Source organism: Coloeus monedula, assembly GCF_965178545.1.
Source record: "Coloeus monedula genome assembly, chromosome: 39".
In the NCBI taxonomy this organism is placed as follows: domain Eukaryota; kingdom Metazoa; phylum Chordata; class Aves; order Passeriformes; family Corvidae; genus Coloeus; species Coloeus monedula.
In genome coordinates, this window is record NC_138819.1 from 1,390,984 (window position 1) to 1,409,019 (window position 18,036).

Consider the following 18,036-nt stretch of genomic DNA (forward strand, 5'->3'; position numbering starts at 1 on the left):
GGTGTCCAAGGGGGGTTTTGGGGTCCCCAGGGGTGGTCTTGGGGTCTCTGGGATGGTTTTGGGGTTTCCAGGTGGAGTTTTTGGGATCTCTAGGTAGAGTTTTGGGGTAGTCAAAGGGGGTTTTGGGGTCCCCAAGGGTGGTTTTGGGGTCCCTGGGGGGGTTTTGGGATCTCCAGGTAGAGTATTGGGGTAGCCAAGGGGGCTTTTGGGGTCCCCAGGGGTGGTCTTGGGGTATCAGAGGGTGTTTTGGGGTCTCTAGAGGGTGTTTTGGGGTCTCCGGGTGGAGTTTTGGGGTCTCCAGGTGGAGTTTTGGGGTAGCCAAGGGGGCTTTTGGGGTCCCAGGGGTGGTTTTGGGGTCCCCAGGGGTGGTTTTGGGGTATCCAAGGGTGTTTTTGGTGTCCCCAGGGTGTTTTTGGGGTCCCCTGTAGGAGTTTTGGGGTCTCCAGGTGGAGTTTTGGGATCTCCAGGTGGAGTTTTGGGGTAGCCAAGGGTGTTTTTGGGGTCCCCAGGGTGTTTTTGGGGTCCCCTGGGGGGGTTTTGGGGTCTCCAGGTGGAGTTTTGGGGTAGCCAAGGGGGGTTTTGGGGTCCCCATGGGGGTTTTGGGGTCTCCAGGGGTGGTTTTGAGGTATCTGAGGGGGGTTTTGGGGTTTCCAGGTGGAGTTTTGGGGTCTCCAGGGGGGGATTTTTGGGGCCCTGGGGGCTTTTTGGGGTCCCCAGGGGGGTTTTGGGGTCCCCAGGGGTGGTTTTGGGGTATCTGAGGGGGGTTTTGGGGTATCCAAGGGGTGTTTTGGGGTCTCCAAGGGTGGTTTTGGGGTCTCAAATTTGAGTTTTGGGGTCCCCAGGAGGGATTTTGGCATCCCGGGTGGTTTTGGGGTCCCCAGGGGGCTTTGGGATTCTCATGGATTTGGGGTCCCCATAGATCGGGATTTCCCCATAAATTTGGGGGGTTTTATGGGATTTGGGGTTCCCGTAAATTTGGAGTTTCCCCATAAATTTGGGGTTTTTTATGGGATTTGGGGTCCCCATAGATTGGGATTTCCCCATGAATTTGGGGTTTTTTATGGGATTTGGGGTCCCCAGAGATGGGATTTCCCCATAAATTTGGGGTTTTTTATGGGATTTGGGGGATCCCATAGATTGGGATTTCCCCATGAATTTGGGGTTTTTTATGGGATTTGGGGTCCCCAGAGATGGGATTTCCCCATAAATTTGGGGTTTTTTTAGGATTTGGGGTCCCCTTAGATTGGGGTTCCCCCATAAATTTGGGGGTTTTATGGGATTTGGGGTTCCCATAAATTTGGGGTTTTCCCATAAATTTGGGGTTTTTTATGGGATTTGGGGTTCCCATAGATGGGATTTCCCTATAAATTTGGGGTTTTTTATGGGATTTGGGGTCCCCATAGATTGGGATTTCCCCATAAATTTGGGGGTTTTTTATGGGATTTGGGGTCTCCATAGATTGGGATTTCCCCCATAAATTTGGGGGTTTTAATGGGATTTGGGGTCCCCATAGATGGGATTTCCCCATAAATTTGGGGTTTTTTATGGGATTTGGGGGATCCCATAGATGGGATTTCCCCATAAATTTGGGGTTTTTTATGGGATTTGGGGTCCCCATAGATTGGGATTTCCCCATAAATTTGGGGTGTTTTATGGGATTTGGGGTCCCCATAGATGGGATTTCCCCATAAATTTGGGGTTTTTTATGGGATTTGGGGTCCCCATAGATGGGATTTCCCCATAAATTTGGGGGTTTTTTATGGGATTTGGGGTCCCTGTAGATTGGGATTTCCCCATAAATTTGGGGGTTTTTTTAGGATTTGGGGTTCCCGTAAATTTGGGGTTTCCCCATAAATTTGGGGGCTCTTTATGGGGTTTGGGGTTCCCATAAATTTGGGATTTCCCCATAAATTTGGGGTTTTTTATGGGATTTGGGGGATCCCATAGTTTGGGTTTTCCCCATAAATTTGGGGTTTTTTATAGGATTTGGGGTCCCCATAGATTGGGATTTCCCCATAAATTTGGGGTTTCCCCATAAATTTGGGGGTTTTTTTGGGATTTGGGGGATCCCATAGATTGGGGATTTCCCCATAAATTTGGGGTTTTTTATGGGATTTGGGGTCCCCATAGATCGGGATTTCCCCATAAATTTGGGGGGTTTTATGGGATTTGGGGTCCCCATAGATTGGGATTTCCCCATAAATTTGGGGTGTTTTATGGGATTTGGGGGTCCCCATAGTTTGGGGTTTTCCCGTAGATTTGGGGTTTTTTTAGGAATTTAGGGCAATGAGTCCGACGTGCTTGAATTGGGGGGGTCCCCACAGCCTTTAGGGTTTTTCCCGCTGAGCTTTGGGGTCTCAGTGAGTTTTTGGGGTCTCAGTGAGTTTTTGGGGTCTCAGTGAGTTTTTGGGGTCCCAGTGACCTTTTTGGGGTCTCAGTGACCTTTTTGGGGTCTCAGTGAGCTTTTGAGGATCCTCTTGAGGTTTTAGGGATCCCGTTGAGTTTTTGAGGATCCCAATGACTTTTTAGGTTTTCAGGGGATTTTTGGGGCTCCCAATGACCTTTTTGGGGTTTCCAGTGACCTTTTTGGGGTTTCCAGTGGCTTTTTTGGGTTCTCAGTGGATTTTTGGGGCTCCCCAATGACCTTTTTGGGGCTCCCAATGACCTTTTGGGGCTCCCAATGACCCTTTTGGGTTCTCAGTGGATTTTTGGGGCTCCCAAGGACCCTTTTGGGGTTTCCAGTGACCTTTTTGGGTTCTCAGTGAGTTTTAGGACTCCCAATGACCTTTTAGTGCCCCCAATGACCTTTTAGTGCCCCCAATGACCTTTTGGGGCTCCCAATGACCCTTTTGGGTTTTCAGGGGATTTTTGGGGTTCCCAATGACCTTTTTGGGGTTTCCAGTGGCCTTTTTGGGTTCTCAGTGGATTTTTGGGGCTCCCAATGACCCTTTTGGGTTCTCAGTGGATTTTTGGGGCTCCCAATGACCCTTTTGGGGTTTCCAGTGACCTTTTTGGGTTCTCAGTGAGTTTTAGGGCTCACAATGACCCTTTTAGGACTCCAATGACCTTTTAGGGTCCCCCAATGACCCTTTTAGGGCTCCCAATGACCTTTTGGGGTTTCCAGTGACCTTTTAGGGCTCCCCAATGACCTTTTGGGGCTCCCAAGGACCCTTTTGGGTTTCCAGTGACCTTTTTGGGTTCTCAGTGAGTTTTAGGGCTCCCAATGACCCTTTTGGGGCTCCCAATGATCTTTTAGGGCCCCCAATGACCCTTTTAGGGCTCCCAATGACCCTTTTGGGTTTTCAGGGGATTTTTGGGGCCCCCAATGACCCTTTTGGGTTCTCAGTGAATTTTTGGGTTCCCAGTGACCTTTTAGGGCTCCCAATGACCCTTTTAGGACTCCCAATGACCTTTTGGGGCTCCCAATGACCCTTTTGGGTTTTCAGGGGATTTTTGGGGCTCCCAGTGACCTTTTAGTGCCCCCAATGACCCTTTTGGGTTCTCAGTGACTTTTTGGGTTCCCAGTGACCTTTTTGGGGCCCCCAATGACCCTTTTGGGTTTTCAGGGGATTTTTGGGGCTCCCCAATGACCCTTTTGGGGTTTCCAGTGATCTTTTGGGTTCTCAGTGGATTTTTAGGACTCCCAATGACCTTTTAGGGCCCCCAATGACCCTTTTGGGTTTTCAGGGGATTTTTGGGTTCCCAGTGACCTTTTAGTGCCCCCAATGACCTTTTAGGGCTCCCAATGACCTTTTAGGGTCCCTAATGACCTTTTAGGGCTCCCAATGACCCTTTTGGGTTTTCAGTGGATTTTTGGGGCTCCCAAGGACCTTTTAGTGCCCCCAATGACCTTTTAGGTTCTCAGGGGATTTTTGGGGCTCCCAATGACCCTTTTGGGGTTTCCAGTGACCTTTTTGGGTTCTCAGTGAGTTTTAGGGCTCCCAATGACCCTTTTAGGACTCCCAGTGACCTTTTAGTGCCCCCAATGACCCTTTTAGGGCTCCCAATGACCTTTGGGGTTTTCAGGGGATTTTTGGGGCCCCCAATGACCCTTTTAGGGCCCCCCAATGACCTTTTAGGGCCCCCCAATGACCTTTTAGGGCCCCCAATGACTTTTTGGGTTCTCAGTGGATTTTTGGCGATCCCGTTGAGTTTTTGAGGATCCCAATGACCCTTTTGGGGCTCCCAAGGACCTTTTTGGGGTTTCAGGGGATTTTTGGGGCTCCCGGTAACCTTTTAGGACCCCCCAATGACCTTTTAGGTTTTCAGGGGATTTTTGGGGCTCCCAATGACCTTTTTGAGGTTTCCAGTGACCTTTTTTGGGTTCTCAGTGAATTTTTGCGTTCCCAGTGACCTTTTTGGGGCCCCCAATGACCTTTTGGGGCTCCCAATGACCCTTTTGGGTTCTCAGTGACTTTTTGGGTTCCCAGTGACCTTTTTGGGGCCCCCAATGACCCTTTTGGGTTTTCAGGGGATTTTTAGGGCTCCCCATGACCTTTTTGGGGCCCCCTCTGTCCCCCCCAGGTACGTGCTGGGCCACGAGGCCATGAAGCGCATGCAGACCTCCAACGTGCTGGTCTCGGGGCTACGGGGCCTGGGCGTCGAGGTGGCCAAAAACCTGGTCCTGGGCGGGGTCAAATCGGTCACGCTGCACGACCCCGAGCCCGCGAGCTGGAGCGACCTGGCGTCCCAGGTGAGAGTTTGGGGGGTTTTGGGGAGAATTTGGGGGTTTTTGGGTGGAGTTTGGGGGGTTTTGGGTGGAGTTTGGGGGTTTTGGGTGGAGTTTGGGGGTTTTTGGGGAGAGCTTGGGGGTTTTTTGGGGAGAATTTTGGGGTTTTGGGGAGAGTTTGGGGGGCTTTGGGTGGAGTTTGGGTTTTTTTGGGTGGAGTTTGGGGTTTTTGGGTGGAGTTTGGGGGTTTTTGGGTGGAGTTTGGGGGTTTTTGGGTGGAGTTTGGGGGGTTTTGGGGCAGAATTTGGGGGTTTTGGGGAGAGTTTGGGGCGTTTTTGGGCAGAGTTTGGGGGTTTTTGGGTGGAGTTTGGGGGGTTTTGGGTGGAGTTTGGGGGTTTTTGGGTGGAGTTTGGGGTTTTTGGGCGGAGTTTGGGGGTTTTTGGGTGGAGTTTAGGGGTTTTTGGGTGGAGTTTGGGGGGTTTTGGGGAGAATTTGGGGGTTTTGGGTGGAGTTTGGGGGTTTTTGGGGAGAATTTGGGGGTTTTGGGGAGAATTTGGGGTTTTTGGGTGGAGTTTGGGGGTTTTTGGGGAGAATTTGGGGGTTTTGGGGAGAATTTGGGGGGTTTTGGGTGGAGTTTGGGGGTTTTGGGTGGAGTTTGGGGGTTTTTGGGTGGAGTTTAGGGGGTTTTGGGTGGAGTTTGGGGTTTTTGGGTGGAGTTTGGGGGTTTTTGGGTGGAGTTTGAGGGTTTTGGGGAGAATTTGGGGGTTTTTGGGTGGAGTTTGGGGTTTTTTGGGTGGAGTTTGGGGGTTTTTGGGTGGAGTTTGGGGGTTTTGGGTGGAGTTTGGGGGGTTTTGGGTGGAGTTTGGGGGTTTTTGGGTGGAGTTTGGGGGTTTTGGGTGGAGTTTGGGGGGTTTTGGGTGGAGTTTGGGGGTTTTTGGGTGGAGTTTGGGGGTTTTTGGGCGGAGTTTGGGGGGGTTTGGGTAGAATTTGGGGGGTTTTGGGGAGAATTTGGGGGGTTTGGGGAGAATTTGGGGGGTTTGGGGTGGAGTTTGGGGGGTTTTGGGTGGAGTTTGGGGGTTTTTGGGTGGAGTTTGGGGTTTTTGGGTGGAGTTTGGGGTTTTGGGTGGAGTTTGGGGGTTTTTGGGTGGAGTTTGGGGGTTTTTGGGTGGAGTTTGGGGGTTTTTGGGTGGAGTTTGGGGGTTTTTGGGGAGAGCTTGGGGGTTTTTTGGGGAGAGTTTGGGGGTTTTGGGGAGAATTTGGGGGTTTTTGGGTGGAGTTTGGGGGTTTTTGGGGAGAGTTTGGGGTTTTTTGGGTGGAGTTTGGGGTTTTTGGGTGGAGTTTAGGGGTTTTTGGGTGGAGTTTGGGGGGTTTTGGGGAGAATTTGGGGGTTTTTGGGTGGAGTTTGGGGGTTTTTGGGTAGAATTTGGGGGTTTTTGGGGAGAATTTGGTGGTTTTGGGGAGAATTTGGTGTTTTTGGGGAGAAGTTGGGGTTTTTGGGTGGAGTTTGGTGGTTTTTGGGTGGAGTTTGGGGGTTTTTGGGTGGAGTTTGGGGGTTTTGGGTGGAGTTTGGGGGTTTTTGGGTGGAGTTTGGGGGTTTTTGGGTGGAGTTTGGGGCGTTTTTGGGCAGAGTTTGGGGCGTTTTTGGGCAGAGTTTGGGGTTTTTTGGGTGGAGTTTGGGGGTTTTTGGGTGGAGTTTGGGGGTTTTTGGGAGAATTTGGGGTTTTTGGGTGGAGTTTGGGGGTTTTTGGGTGGAGTTTGGGGGTTTTTGGGGAGAATTTGGGGTTTTTGGGTGGAGTTTGGGGGTTTTTGGGAGAATTTGGGGTTTTTGGGGAGCGTTTGGGGGTTTTTGGGAGAATTTGGGTTTTTTTGGGCAGAATTTGGGGTGTTTTGGGTGGAGTTTGGGGGTTTTTGGGTGGAGTTTGGGGTTTTTTGGCTAGAATTTGGAGTTTTGGGGGCAGCATTAGGGGTGTTTTGGGCAGAGTTTGGGGTTTTTGGGCAGAATTTGGGGTTTTTTGGATAGAATTTGGCGGTTTTTGGGTAGAATTTGGGGGTTTTTGGGCAGAGTTTGAGGATTTTTGGGCAGAATTTGAGGGTTTTTGGGCAGAAATTGGGGGTTTTTTGGGGGTGTTTTTGGGGGTATTTTTGGGGTTATTTTGAGGCGGTTTTGGGGTATTTTGGGTTGTTTTGGGTTATTTTGGGGTGGTTTTGGGTTATTTTGGGGTTCCAGCCCCCTGACCCCTCCTTTTTCCCCAGTTTTACCTGCGGGAGGAGGACGTGGGGTTTGGGGGTATTTGGGGTTGTTTTGGTGTATTTTGGGTTATTTTGAGGTGTTTTGGGTTATTTTGGGGTTATTTGAGGCGGTTTTGGTGTATTTTGCGGTGGTTTTGGGTTATTTTGGGGGTATTTGGGGTTGTTTTGGTGTATTTTGGGTTATTTTGGGTTATTTTGAGGCAGTTTTGGGTTATTTTGGGTTATTTTGGGTTATTTTGAGGCAGTTTTGGGTTATTTTGGGGTTATTTTGAGGCGGTTTTGGGTTATTTTGAGGCAGTTTTGGGGTTATTTTCAGGCGGTTTTTGGGGTATTTTGGGCGTATTTTGGGGTTCCAGCCCCCTGACCCCTCCTTTTTCCCCAGTTTTACCTGCGGGAGGAGGACGTGGGGTTTGGGGGTATTTGGGGTTATTTTGGGGTTGTTTTGAGGCGGTTTTGGTGTATTTTGGGGTGTTTTTGGGTTATTTTGGGGCGGTTTTGGGTTATTTTGAGGCAGTTTTGGGGTTATTTTGGGGTTATTTTGAGGCGGTTTTGGGGTATTTTGAGGCAGTTTTGGGGTTCTTTTGGGGTTATTTTGAGGCGGTTTTGGGGTATTTTGGGCGTATTTTGGGGTTCCAGCCCCCCTGACCCCTCCTTTTCCCCCCCAGTTTTACCTGCGGGGGGAGGATGTGGGGTTTGGGGGTATTTTGGGGTTATTTTGGGGTTATTTTGAGGTGTTTTGGGTTATTTTGGGGTTATTTGAGGCGGTTTTGGTGTATTTTGGGGCGTTTTTGGGTTATTTTGGGGTTCTTTTGGGGTTCCAGCCCCCCTGACCCCTCCTTTTTCCCCAGTTTTACCTGTGGGAGGAGGACGTGGGGTTTGGGGGTATTTTGGGTTCTTTTTGGTGTATTTTGGGTTATTTTGGGGTTATTTTGGGGCGTTTTTGGGTTATTTTGGGGTTCTTTTGGGGTTCCAGCCCCCTGACCCCTCCTTTTCCCCCCCAGTTTTACCTGCGGGAGGAGGACGTGGGGTTTGGGGGTATTTTGGGTTATTTTGGGTTATTTTGGGGTTATTTTGAGGCAGTTTTGGGTTATTTTGAGGCAGTTTTGGGTTATTTTGGGGTTCTTTTGGGGTTCCAGCCCCCTGACCCCTCCTTTTCCCCCCCAGTTTTACCTGCGGGGGGAGGATGTGGGGTTTGGGGGTATTTTGGGGTTATTTTGGGGTTATTTTGAGGTGTTTTGGGTTATTTTGGGGTTATTTTGAGGCGGTTTTGGTGTATTTTGGGGCTCTTTTGGGGTTCCAGCCCCCTGACCCCTCCTTTTCCCCCAGTTTTACCTGCGGGAGGAGGATGTGGGGTTTGGGGTTGTTTTGGTGTATTTTGGGTTATTTTGGGTTATTTTGGGGTTATTTTGAGGCAGTTTTGGGTTATTTTGAGGCAGTTTTGGGGTTCTTTTGGGGTTCCAGCCCCCTGACCCCTCCTTTTTCCCCAGTTTTACCTGCGGGAGGAGGACGTGGGCCGGAGCCGGGCGGAGGCGACGCTGCCGCGCCTGGCAGAGCTCAACTCCTACGTGGCCGTGAGCAGCAGCCGGGAGCCGCTGTCGCAGGAGCTGCTGGGCACCTTCCAGGTACCTGCGGGCACCGCCGGGCACACCTGGGGCTGCCCCCCGTGGGGCCGGGAGTGCCCTCTGTGGGGCTGGGGGTGCCCCCTGTGGGGCTGGGGGTGCCCTCTGTGGGGCCGGGGGTGCCCCCCGTGGGGCTGGGGGTGCCCTCTGTGGGGCTGGGGGTGCCCCCCATGGGGCCGGGGGTGCCCCCCATGGGGCCGGGGGTGCCCCCTGTGGGGCTGGGGGTGCCCTCTGTGGGGCTGGGGGTGCCCTCTGTGGGGCTGGGGGTGCCCTCTGTGGGGCTGGGGGTGCCCTCTGTGGGGCCGGGGGTGCCCCCCGTGGGGCTGGGGGTGCCCTCTGTGGGGCTGGGGGTGCCCCCCATGGGGCCGGGGGTGCCCCCCATGGGGCCGGGGGTGCCCCCTGTGGGGCTGGGGGTGCCCTCTGTGGGGCTGGGGGTGCCCCTTGTGGGGCTGGGGGTGCCCTCTGTGGGGCTGGGGGTGCCCTCTGTGGGGCCAGGGGTGCCCTCTCAGCCGGGGGTGCCCACCTGTGGGTGGCTCAGGTGACCCAAGTGGGTGACTCAGGTGTGCCCAGGTGTGGCCTGGGTGTGCCCAGGTGTGGCCCAGCTATGCCCCAGGTGTGCCCCAGGTGTGCCCCAGGTGAAGCAGCTGTGCTGAGGTGCCCCTCAGGCGTGCCCAGGTGTGCCCCAGGTGTGCACAGGTGCCCCCAGGTGTGCCCAGGTGTGCCCCAGGTGTATCCGAGGTGTGCCCAGGTGCCCGCAGGTGTGCCCAGGTGTGCCCCAGGTGTATCCGAGGTGTGCCCAGGTGCCCCCAGGTGTACCCAGGTGTACCCAGGTGTACCCAGGTGTGCCCAGGTGTACCCAGGTGTGCCCAGGTGCCCGCAGGTGCCCGCAGGTGTGCCCAGGTGTACCCCAGGTGTATCCGAGGTGTACCCAGGTGCCCCCAGGTGTACCCAGGTGTATCCGAGGTGTGCCCAGGTGTACCCAGGTGCCCCCAGGTGTACCCAGGTGTACCCAGGTGTATCCCAGGTGTGCCCAGGTGTATCCCAGGTGTACCCAGGTGTATCCCAGGTGTGCCCAGGTGCCCGCAGGTGTGCCCAGGTGTACCCCAGGTGTGCCCAGGTGTATCCCAGGTGTGCCCAGGTGTGCCCAGGTGTACCCAGGTGCCCCCAGGTGTATCCGAGGTGTGCCCAGGTGTGCCCAGGTGTACCCAGGTGCCCCCAGGTGTATCCCAGGTGTACCCAGGTGTGCCCAGGTGCCCACAGGTGACGTGGCTGCCCCTCCCCCGCAGGTGGTGGTCCTGACCAATTCTCCGCTGGAGGAGCAGCTCTGGGTGGGCGACTTCTGCCACAGCCACGGCATCAAACTGGTGGTGGCCGATACCCGCGGGCTCTTCGGGTACGGGGGCACGGGGGGCACGGGGGGCACGGGGGGGGCAAAGGGGGCATGGGGGGTACATGGGGGATATGGGGGGGCACAGGGGGCACAGGGGGCACAGAGGGGGGAGCATGGGGGGTACAGGGGGCATGGAGGGTATGGGGCATACATGGGGGGGCACAGGGGGCATTGGGGGTACGGGGGGGCACTGGGGGGCACTGGGGGAGCAGGGGGGGTATGGGGGGCACAGGGGGCAGTGGGGGGAGCATGGGGGGCACAGGGGGCAGTGGGGGTACGGGGGGGCACTGGGGGGCACAGGGGGAGCAGGGGGGGTATGGGGGGCACAGGGGGCAGTGGGGGGAGCAGGGGGGGCGCTGGGGGTACGGGGGGCACGCAGGGCACTGGGGGGGCAAAGGGAGCACTGGGGGGAGCATGGGGGCACAGGGGGATATGGGGGGGCACGGAGGGGCACCAGGGGGGCACGGGGGGCAAAGGGGGCACTGTGGGGGGCACGGGGGGAGCATGGAGGGGCACGGGGGGCATTGGGGGGAGCATGGGGGGCATGCAGGGCACGGGGGGGCACGGGGGGCACAGGGGGCACCAGGGGAGCACGGGGGGCATGGGGGGTACAGGGGGGACTGGGGGGGCCCAGGGGGTACATGGGGGGCCCAGGGGGTACATGGGGGGCACAGGGGGCCCAGGGGGTACGTGGGGGGGCACAGGGGGTACATGGGGGGCACAGGGGGTACATGGGGGGCACAGGGGGCCCAGGGGGTACGTGGGGGGGCACAGGGGGTACATGGGGGGCACAGGGGGTACATGGGGTACATGGGGGGCACAGGGGGTACATGGGGTACGTGGGGGGCACAGGGGGTACATGGGGGGCACAGGGGGCACAGGGGGTACATGGGGGGCCCAGGGGGTACATGGGGTACGTGGGGGGGCACAGGGGGTACATGGGGGGCACAGGGGGTACATGGGGGGCACAGGGGGCCCAGGGGGTACATGGGGGGCACAGGGGGTACATGGGGTACGTGGGGGGGCACAGGGGGTACATGGGGGGCACAGGGGGTACAAGGGGGGCTCTTTTGGGGTTCCCCGCTGACCCCCCCCGCAGGCAGCTCTTCTGTGACTTCGGGGAGGACATGGTGGTGAGCGATGCCAACGGGGAGCAGCCCCTCAGTGCCATGGTGTCCATGGTCACCAAGGTACGGGGGCACCTCCGCGGTGCCCGTGGCGCCTTTCGGGGTGCCCTGTGTCCCCCCAGCACCCCCTGTGACCCCTCTGTGCCACCCCAAGGGTGCCCTGTGACCCCTTTGTGCCACCCCAGGGGTGCCCTGTGACCCCCCAGCACCCCCTGTGACCCCTTCGTGCCACCCCAGGGGTGCCCTGTGACCCCCCAGCACCTCCTGTGTCCCCTTTGTGCCACTCCGGGGTCCTCTCAGCACCTTCTGTGTCCCCTCTGTGCCACCCCTGGGGTGCCCAGGTCCCCCCAGCACCGTCTCTGTCCCCTTTGTGCCACCCCAGGGGTGTTTCTGGGGTTCCAGGGGTGCCCAGGGGGGTTCCTGGGGTGCCCTGGGGGTTCCAGGGGTGCCCAGGGGGGTTCCAAGGGTGCCCTGGGGGTTCCAGGGGTGCCCAGGGAGGTTCCAGGGGTGCCCAGGGGTGTTCCTGGCTCCCCTCACCCCCGTGTGCCCACAGGGGTGCCCAGGGGGGTTCCTGGGGTTCCAGGGGTGCCCGGGAGGTGTTCCTGGGGTGCCCTGGGGGTTCTTGGGGGGTTCCAGGGGTGCCCAGGGGTGTTCCTGGCTCCCCTCACCCCCCGTGTGCCCGCAGGGGTGCCTGGGGGGGGTTTCTGGGGTGCCCAGGGGGGTTTCTGGGGTTCCAGGGGTGCCCAGGGGTGTTCCTGGCTCCCCTCATCCCCGTGTGCCATGGGGGGTTCCAGGGGTGCCCAGGGGGGTTCCAAGGGTGCCCTGGGGGTTCCAGGGGTGCCCGGGGAGGTTCCAGGGGTGCCCAGTAGTGTTCCTGGCTCCCCTCACCCCCGTGTGCCCGCAGGGGTGCCCAGGGGGGTTCCTGGGGTGCCCAGGGGGGTTTCTGGGGTTGCAGGGGTGCCCAGGGGTGTTCCTGGGGTTCCAGGGGTGCCCAGGGGGGTTCCTGGGGTGCCCTGGGGGTTCCAGGGGTGCCCGGGGAGGTTCCAGGGGTGCCCAGGGGTGTTTCTGGGGTTCCAGGTGTGCCCAGGGGGGTTCCAGGGGTGCCCAGGGGTGTTCCTGGCTCCCCTCACCCGCCGTGTGCCCGCAGGGGTGCCCGGGGGAGGTGACCTGCCTGGACGAGGCGCGTCACGGCTTCGAGAGCGGCGACTTCGTCACCTTCACGGAGGTGGAGGGGATGGAGGAGCTGAACCGCTGCGGGCCCGTGGAGATCCGCGTGCTGGGTGCGCCTGCCCGGCGGGCACGGGGGGCACGGAGGGCACGGCGCCCTGTTTGGGGGGTCTGGGGGAGTCTGGGGCCCTTTTTTGGGAGGTTGGGGCCCTTTTTGGGGGGTTTGGGGCCCTTTTTGAGGAGCCTGGGGGGGGGTCTGGGGCCCTTTTTGGGGTGTCTGGGAGGGTCTGGAGTCATTTTTGGGGGTCTGGGGGGCTCTGGGGCCCTTTTTGGGGTGTCTGGGGGAGGGTCAGGGGCCTTTTTTGGGGGGTCTGGGGCCCTTTTTGAGGGGCATGGGGGGGTCAGGGGCCCTTTTTGGGGGCTCTGGGCCCCTTTTGGGGTGTCCTCGTCACCAGTGACCCTTTTTGGGGTGTCGGGGGGGTCTGGGGCCCTTCTTGGGGGGGTTGGGGCCCTTTTTGGGGAGCCTGGGGGGGGGTCTGGGGCCCTTTTTGGGGGGTTTTGGGGGGCTCTGGGGCTCTTTTTGGGGCGTCTGGGGGAGGGTCAGGGGCCTTTGTTGGGGGCTCTGGGCCCCTTTTTGGGGGGTCGGGGGTGCTTTTTGGGGTGTCCTAGTCACCAGTGACCCTTTTTGGGGGTGTCTAGGGCCCTTTCTGGGGGGTCTGGGGCCCTTTTTGGGGTTGGGGGGGTCTGGAGTCATTTTTGGGGGATCTGGAGGAGTCTGGAGCTTTTTTTGGGGGGTTTTGGGGGGCTCTGGGGCTCTTTTTGGGGTGTCTGGGGGGGTCAGGGGCCTTTTTTGGGGGGTCTGGGGCCGTTTTTGAGGGCGTCTGGGGCCGTTTTTGGGGTGTCTGGGGGTCTCTGGGGCCCTTTTTGGGGTGTCCTAGTCACCAGTGACCCTTTTGGGGGGGTCTGGGGGACTCTGGGGCCCTTTTTGGGGTGTCTGGGGGAGGGTCAGGAGCCTTTTTTGGGGGGTCTGGAGCCCTTTTTGAGGGGCATGGGGGGGTCAGGGGCCCTTTTTGGGGGCTCTGGGCCCCTTTTGGGGTGTCCTCGTCACCAGTGACCCTTTTTGGGGAGCCTGGGGGGCTCTGGAGCCCTTTTTGGGGGGTCTCGGGGGTCAGGGGCCTTTTTTGGGGGGTCTGGGGGGGAGTCAGGGGCCCTTTTTGGGGGGTCTGGGCCCCTTTTTGGGGTGTCCCGGTCACCTGGGGGCCACTTTTTGGGGTGTCCCAGAGCCAGGGCTCAGTTTTTAGGGTGCCCCGGACCCCCGGACCCATTTTTGGGGTGCCCCAGACCCATTTTTGGGGTGCCCTGGATCCCCAGGCCCATTTTTGGGGTGCCCCGGACCCCTGGGTGTATTTTTGGGGTGCCCTGGACTCCGGGCCCATTTTTGGGGTGCCCTGGACACCTGGGTGTATTTTTGGGGTGCCCTGGACCCCCGGATCCGTTTTTGGGGTGCCCCAGACACCTGGGTGTATTTTTGGGATGCCACGGACCCCCGGACCCATTTTTGGGGTGCCCTGGACCCCCGGATCCGTTTTTGGGGTGCCCCGGGGCGCCCCAGTGACCCCCCTGTCCCCAGGGCCCTACACGTTCAGCATCGGGGACACGAGCGGCTACGGGGACTACGTGCGGGGGGGCATCGTTAGCCAGGTCAAGATGCCCAAGCACATCCACTTTGTGAGTGGGACTGGGAGCACTGGGAGGGACTGGGGGGCACTGGGAGGGACTAGGAGGGTATTGGGAGGAGACTGGGGGGCGCTGGGAGGGGACTGGATGGCACTGGGAGGGACTGGGAGGGGACTGGGGGGCACTGGGAGGGACTAGGAGGGCATTGGGAGGAGCCTGGGGGGCACTGGGAGGGGACTGGGCGGCACTGGGAGGGACTGGTGGGCACTGGGAGGGACTGGGAGGGAGCCAGGGGCACTGGGGTTTTACTGGGCTGTACTGGGTTATACTGGTTTATGCTGGGATGGCACTTGGCCCCCTCCCTGTCCCGGAAATGGTTGCAGGACACGCTGGGGGCATTGTGCTGGGCTGTACTGGTTTCTACTGGTTTCTACTGGTGTGTCCCATCCCAGAAACGGTTGCGGGACGCTCTGGGGGGGTTATAGTGGGCTGTACTGGTTTCTACTGGTTTCTACTGGTGTGTCTCATCCCAGAAACGGTTGTGGGACGCGCTGGGGGGGTTATAGCGGGCTGTACTGGTTTCTACTGGTTTCTACTGGTGTGTCCCATCCCAGAAACGGTTGGGGGACGCGCTGGGGGGGGTTATAGCGGGCTGTACTGGTTTCTACTGGTTTCTACTGGTGTGTCCCATCCCAGAAACGGTTGCGGGACGCGCTGGCCGAGCCCGAGCTGCTGGTGACGGATTTCGGCAAAGCCGAGCGGCCCCCGGTGCTGCACCGCGCCTGGCAGGGCCTGCACCGCTTCCTGCGGCAGCACGGGCGCGCCCCCCGGCCACGGCACCAGGTGGGACATACTGGGGATACTGGGGGGACTGGGGATACTGGGGATGCTGGGGATACTGGGGATACTGGGGGGACTGCGGGGGGACAATGGGGCGGGGGGAGAGGTCAGCGGTGTCGGGGGCATGGAGGGTGCTGGGGACACGGAGGAGCCTTTCCAGGATCTGGGCACGTTGGGGACATTGGGGACATTGGGTATTGGGCACATTGGGGACGTTGGGCACATTGGGCACATTGGGCATTGGGCACATGGGGCACATTGGGGACATTGGGCACATTGGGGACGTTGGGCATTGGGCACATTGGGGACGTTGGGCATTGGGCACATTGGGGACGTTGGGCACGTTGGCGACATTGGGCACGTTGGGCACATTGGGCACATCGGGCACATCAGCGCCATTGGGCACGTTGGGGACATTGGGCACATTGGGGACATTAGGGACGTTGGGCACATTGGGGACATTGGGGGCATTGGGCAGTTGGCACATTGGGCATTGGGCACGTTGGGGACATTGGGGACATGGGGCACATTGGGCATTGGGCACATTGGGGACGTTGGGCACATTGGGCACATTGGGCATTGGGCACATGGGGCACACTGGGCACATTGGGGACATTGGGCACATTGGGCATTGGGCACGTTGGGCACATTGGGCACATGGGGCACATGGGGCACGTTGGGCATTGGGCACATGGGGCACATTGGGCACGTTGGGCACATTGGGGATGTTGGGCACATTGGGCACATCGGGCACATCAGCGCCATTGGGCACACTGGGCACGTTGGGCACGTTGGGCACATCAGCGCCATTGGGCACACTGGGCACACTGGGCACATCAGCGCCATTGGGCACACTGGGCACGTTGGGCACATCAGCACCATTGGCCATTGGGCACACTGGGCACGTTGGGCACATCAGCGCCATTGGGGACACTGGGCACGTTGGGCACATCAGCACCATTGGCCATTGGGCACACTGGGCACGTTGGGCACATCAGCGCCATTGGCCATTGGGGACACTGGGCACGTTGGGCACATCAGCGCCATTGGCCATTGGGGACACTGGGCACGTTGGGCACATCAGCGCCATTGGGCACACTGGGCACGTTGGGCACATCAGCGCCATTGGGCACACTGGGCACGTTGGGCACATCAGCACCATTGGCCATTGGGCACACTGGGCACGTTGGGCACATCAGCGCCATTGGCCATTGGGCACACTGGGCACACTGGGCACATCAGCGCCATTGGGCACACTGGGCACACTGGGCACGTTGGGCACATCAGCACCATTGGCCATTGGGCACACTGGGCACGTTGGGCACATCAGCGCCATTGGGCACACTGGGCACGTTGGGCACATCAGCGCCATTGGGCACACTGGGCACGTTGGGCACATCAGCGCCATTGGCCATTGGGCACACTGGGCACACTGGGCACGTTGGGCACATCAGCGCCATTGGGGCTCGCGGGGCCATTGGGGACGTGCCCCCCCCAGGCCCTGCACCGACAGCCCCCCCCCCCCCCATGGTCCCTCTTGGGGACATCATTTGGAGCTGTCACAAACGCTGCCAGTGGCCTTTGGGGCCACCGTGGGGCCACCACCGAGGCCGTGAAGGCCACCAAGCGCCGCCTCTGCTGCTGGTGGCCCCTGGCCGGCGTCCCCGGCGCTGTCCCCAAGGCCGTGTCCCCCTCGTTGCCCCCGCAGGGTGACGCCGCCGAGGTGCTGGCCCTGACCAAGGAGGTGGCGGCCGGCGCGGAGCTGGACGAGGAGCTGGTGCGGGAATTGGCCTTCCAGGCCACCGGCGACCTGGCCCCGGTCAACGCCTTCATCGGCGGCCTGGCCGCGCAGGAGGTCATGAAGGTACCGCAGCTGTGGCCACCGGGGCCACCCCGGGGTGCCCGGCCCCACCCGTCCCAGGTGTCACAGCTGGGTCCCAGTTGGAGTTGGCGCTGCCCAACCTCGTCCTTGGGTGCCCTGGGGTCACCGCGCTGGCCCCGGTGGCGTCACCGGGGCTTCTCCTGAGCTCCCTGCCCTGTCCTTGCCCTGTCCCTGCCCTGTCCCTGGCCCGTCCCTGCCCTGTCCCTGCTCTGTCCCTGCCCTGTCCTTGCCCTGTCCTTGCCCTGTCCTTGCCCTGTCCCTGCTCTGTCCCTGCCCTGTCCCTGCCCTGTCCTTGCCCTGTCCTTGCCCTGTCCCTGCCCTGTCCTTGCCCTGTCCCTGCCCTGTCCCTGCCCTGTCCTTGCCCTGTCCCTGCCCTGTCCCTGCCCTGTCCTTGCCCTGTCCTTGCCCTGTCCTTGCCCTGTCCCTGCCCTGTCCCTTCCGTGTCCCCTGGTGCCCTGTCCTGTCCCTGCCCTGTCCCCCCCTGTCCCTGATGTGTCCTGTCCCTGTCCTGTCCCTTCTGTGTCCCCGCCTGTCCCTGCCATGTCCCCACCTGTCCCTTCTATGTCCCCGCCGGTCCCTGCCCTGTCCCTGCCCTGTCCCTGCCCTGTCCCTGGCCCGTCCCTGGCCCGTCCCTGTCCTTGCCCTGTCCTTGCCCTGGCCCGTCCCTGCCCTGTCCTTGCCCTGTCCCTGGCCCGTCCCTGCCCTGTCCCTGCCCTGTCCCTGCCCTGTCCCTGCCCTGTCCTTGCCCTGTCCCTGCCCTGTCCCTGCCCTGTCCTTGCCCTGTCCCTGCCCTGTCCCTGCCCTGTCCCTTCCGTGTCCCCTGGTGCCCTGTCCTGTCCCTGCCCTGTCCCCACCTGTCCCTGCCCTGTCCCCACCTGTCCCTTCTGTGTCCCCGCCTATCCCTTCCATGTCCCCACCTGTCCCTGCCGTGTCCCCACCTGTCCCTTCCATGTCCCCGCCTGTCCGTGCCATGTCCCCACCTGTCCCTGACGTGTCCCCGCGTGTCCCTGTCCCCCAGGCCGTGTCGGGGAAGTTCACTCCCATCACGCAGTGGCTTTACTTCGACGCGCTCGAGTGCCTGCCCGAGGAGAACCGCGACACGCTGCTCACCGAGGAGCAGTGCCGGCCGGTGAGGGGCTGGGGCACCCTGGGGGCACCCTGGGGACACCTTGGGGACACCCCTGGGGAGCTGGGGAACACCCAGGAGCAGTGCCGGCCGGTGAGGGGCTGGGGCACCCTGGGGGCACCCTGGGGACACCCTGGGGGGCTGGGGACACCCCAGGAGCAGTGCCGGCCGGTGAGGGGCTGGGGACACCCTGGAGACACCCTGGGGGTCTGGGGGCACCCTGGGGACACATTGGGGACACCCCTGGGGGGCTGGGGAACACCCAGGAGCAGTGCCGGCCAGTGAGGGG

The 18,036-nt window shown here is 60.0% G+C and overlaps 1 protein-coding gene across 1 annotated transcript in view; it reads left to right on the top strand.

Moving 5' to 3' along the window:
• Positions 1–18,036, top strand: part of UBA1 (ubiquitin like modifier activating enzyme 1) — a 46,401-nt gene that overhangs the window by 4,415 nt on the left and 23,950 nt on the right. The window contains exons 4-12 of the mRNA XM_082300318.1: positions 4,525–4,693; positions 8,407–8,541; positions 9,825–9,931; positions 11,028–11,118; positions 12,203–12,335; positions 13,853–13,950; positions 14,596–14,742; positions 16,448–16,603; positions 17,640–17,750. Coding sequence (XP_082156444.1) covers positions 4,525–4,693; positions 8,407–8,541; positions 9,825–9,931; positions 11,028–11,118; positions 12,203–12,335; positions 13,853–13,950; positions 14,596–14,742; positions 16,448–16,603; positions 17,640–17,750 — 1,147 coding nt within the window. The remainder of the gene's footprint in view (positions 1–4,524; positions 4,694–8,406; positions 8,542–9,824; positions 9,932–11,027; positions 11,119–12,202; positions 12,336–13,852; positions 13,951–14,595; positions 14,743–16,447; positions 16,604–17,639; positions 17,751–18,036) is intronic.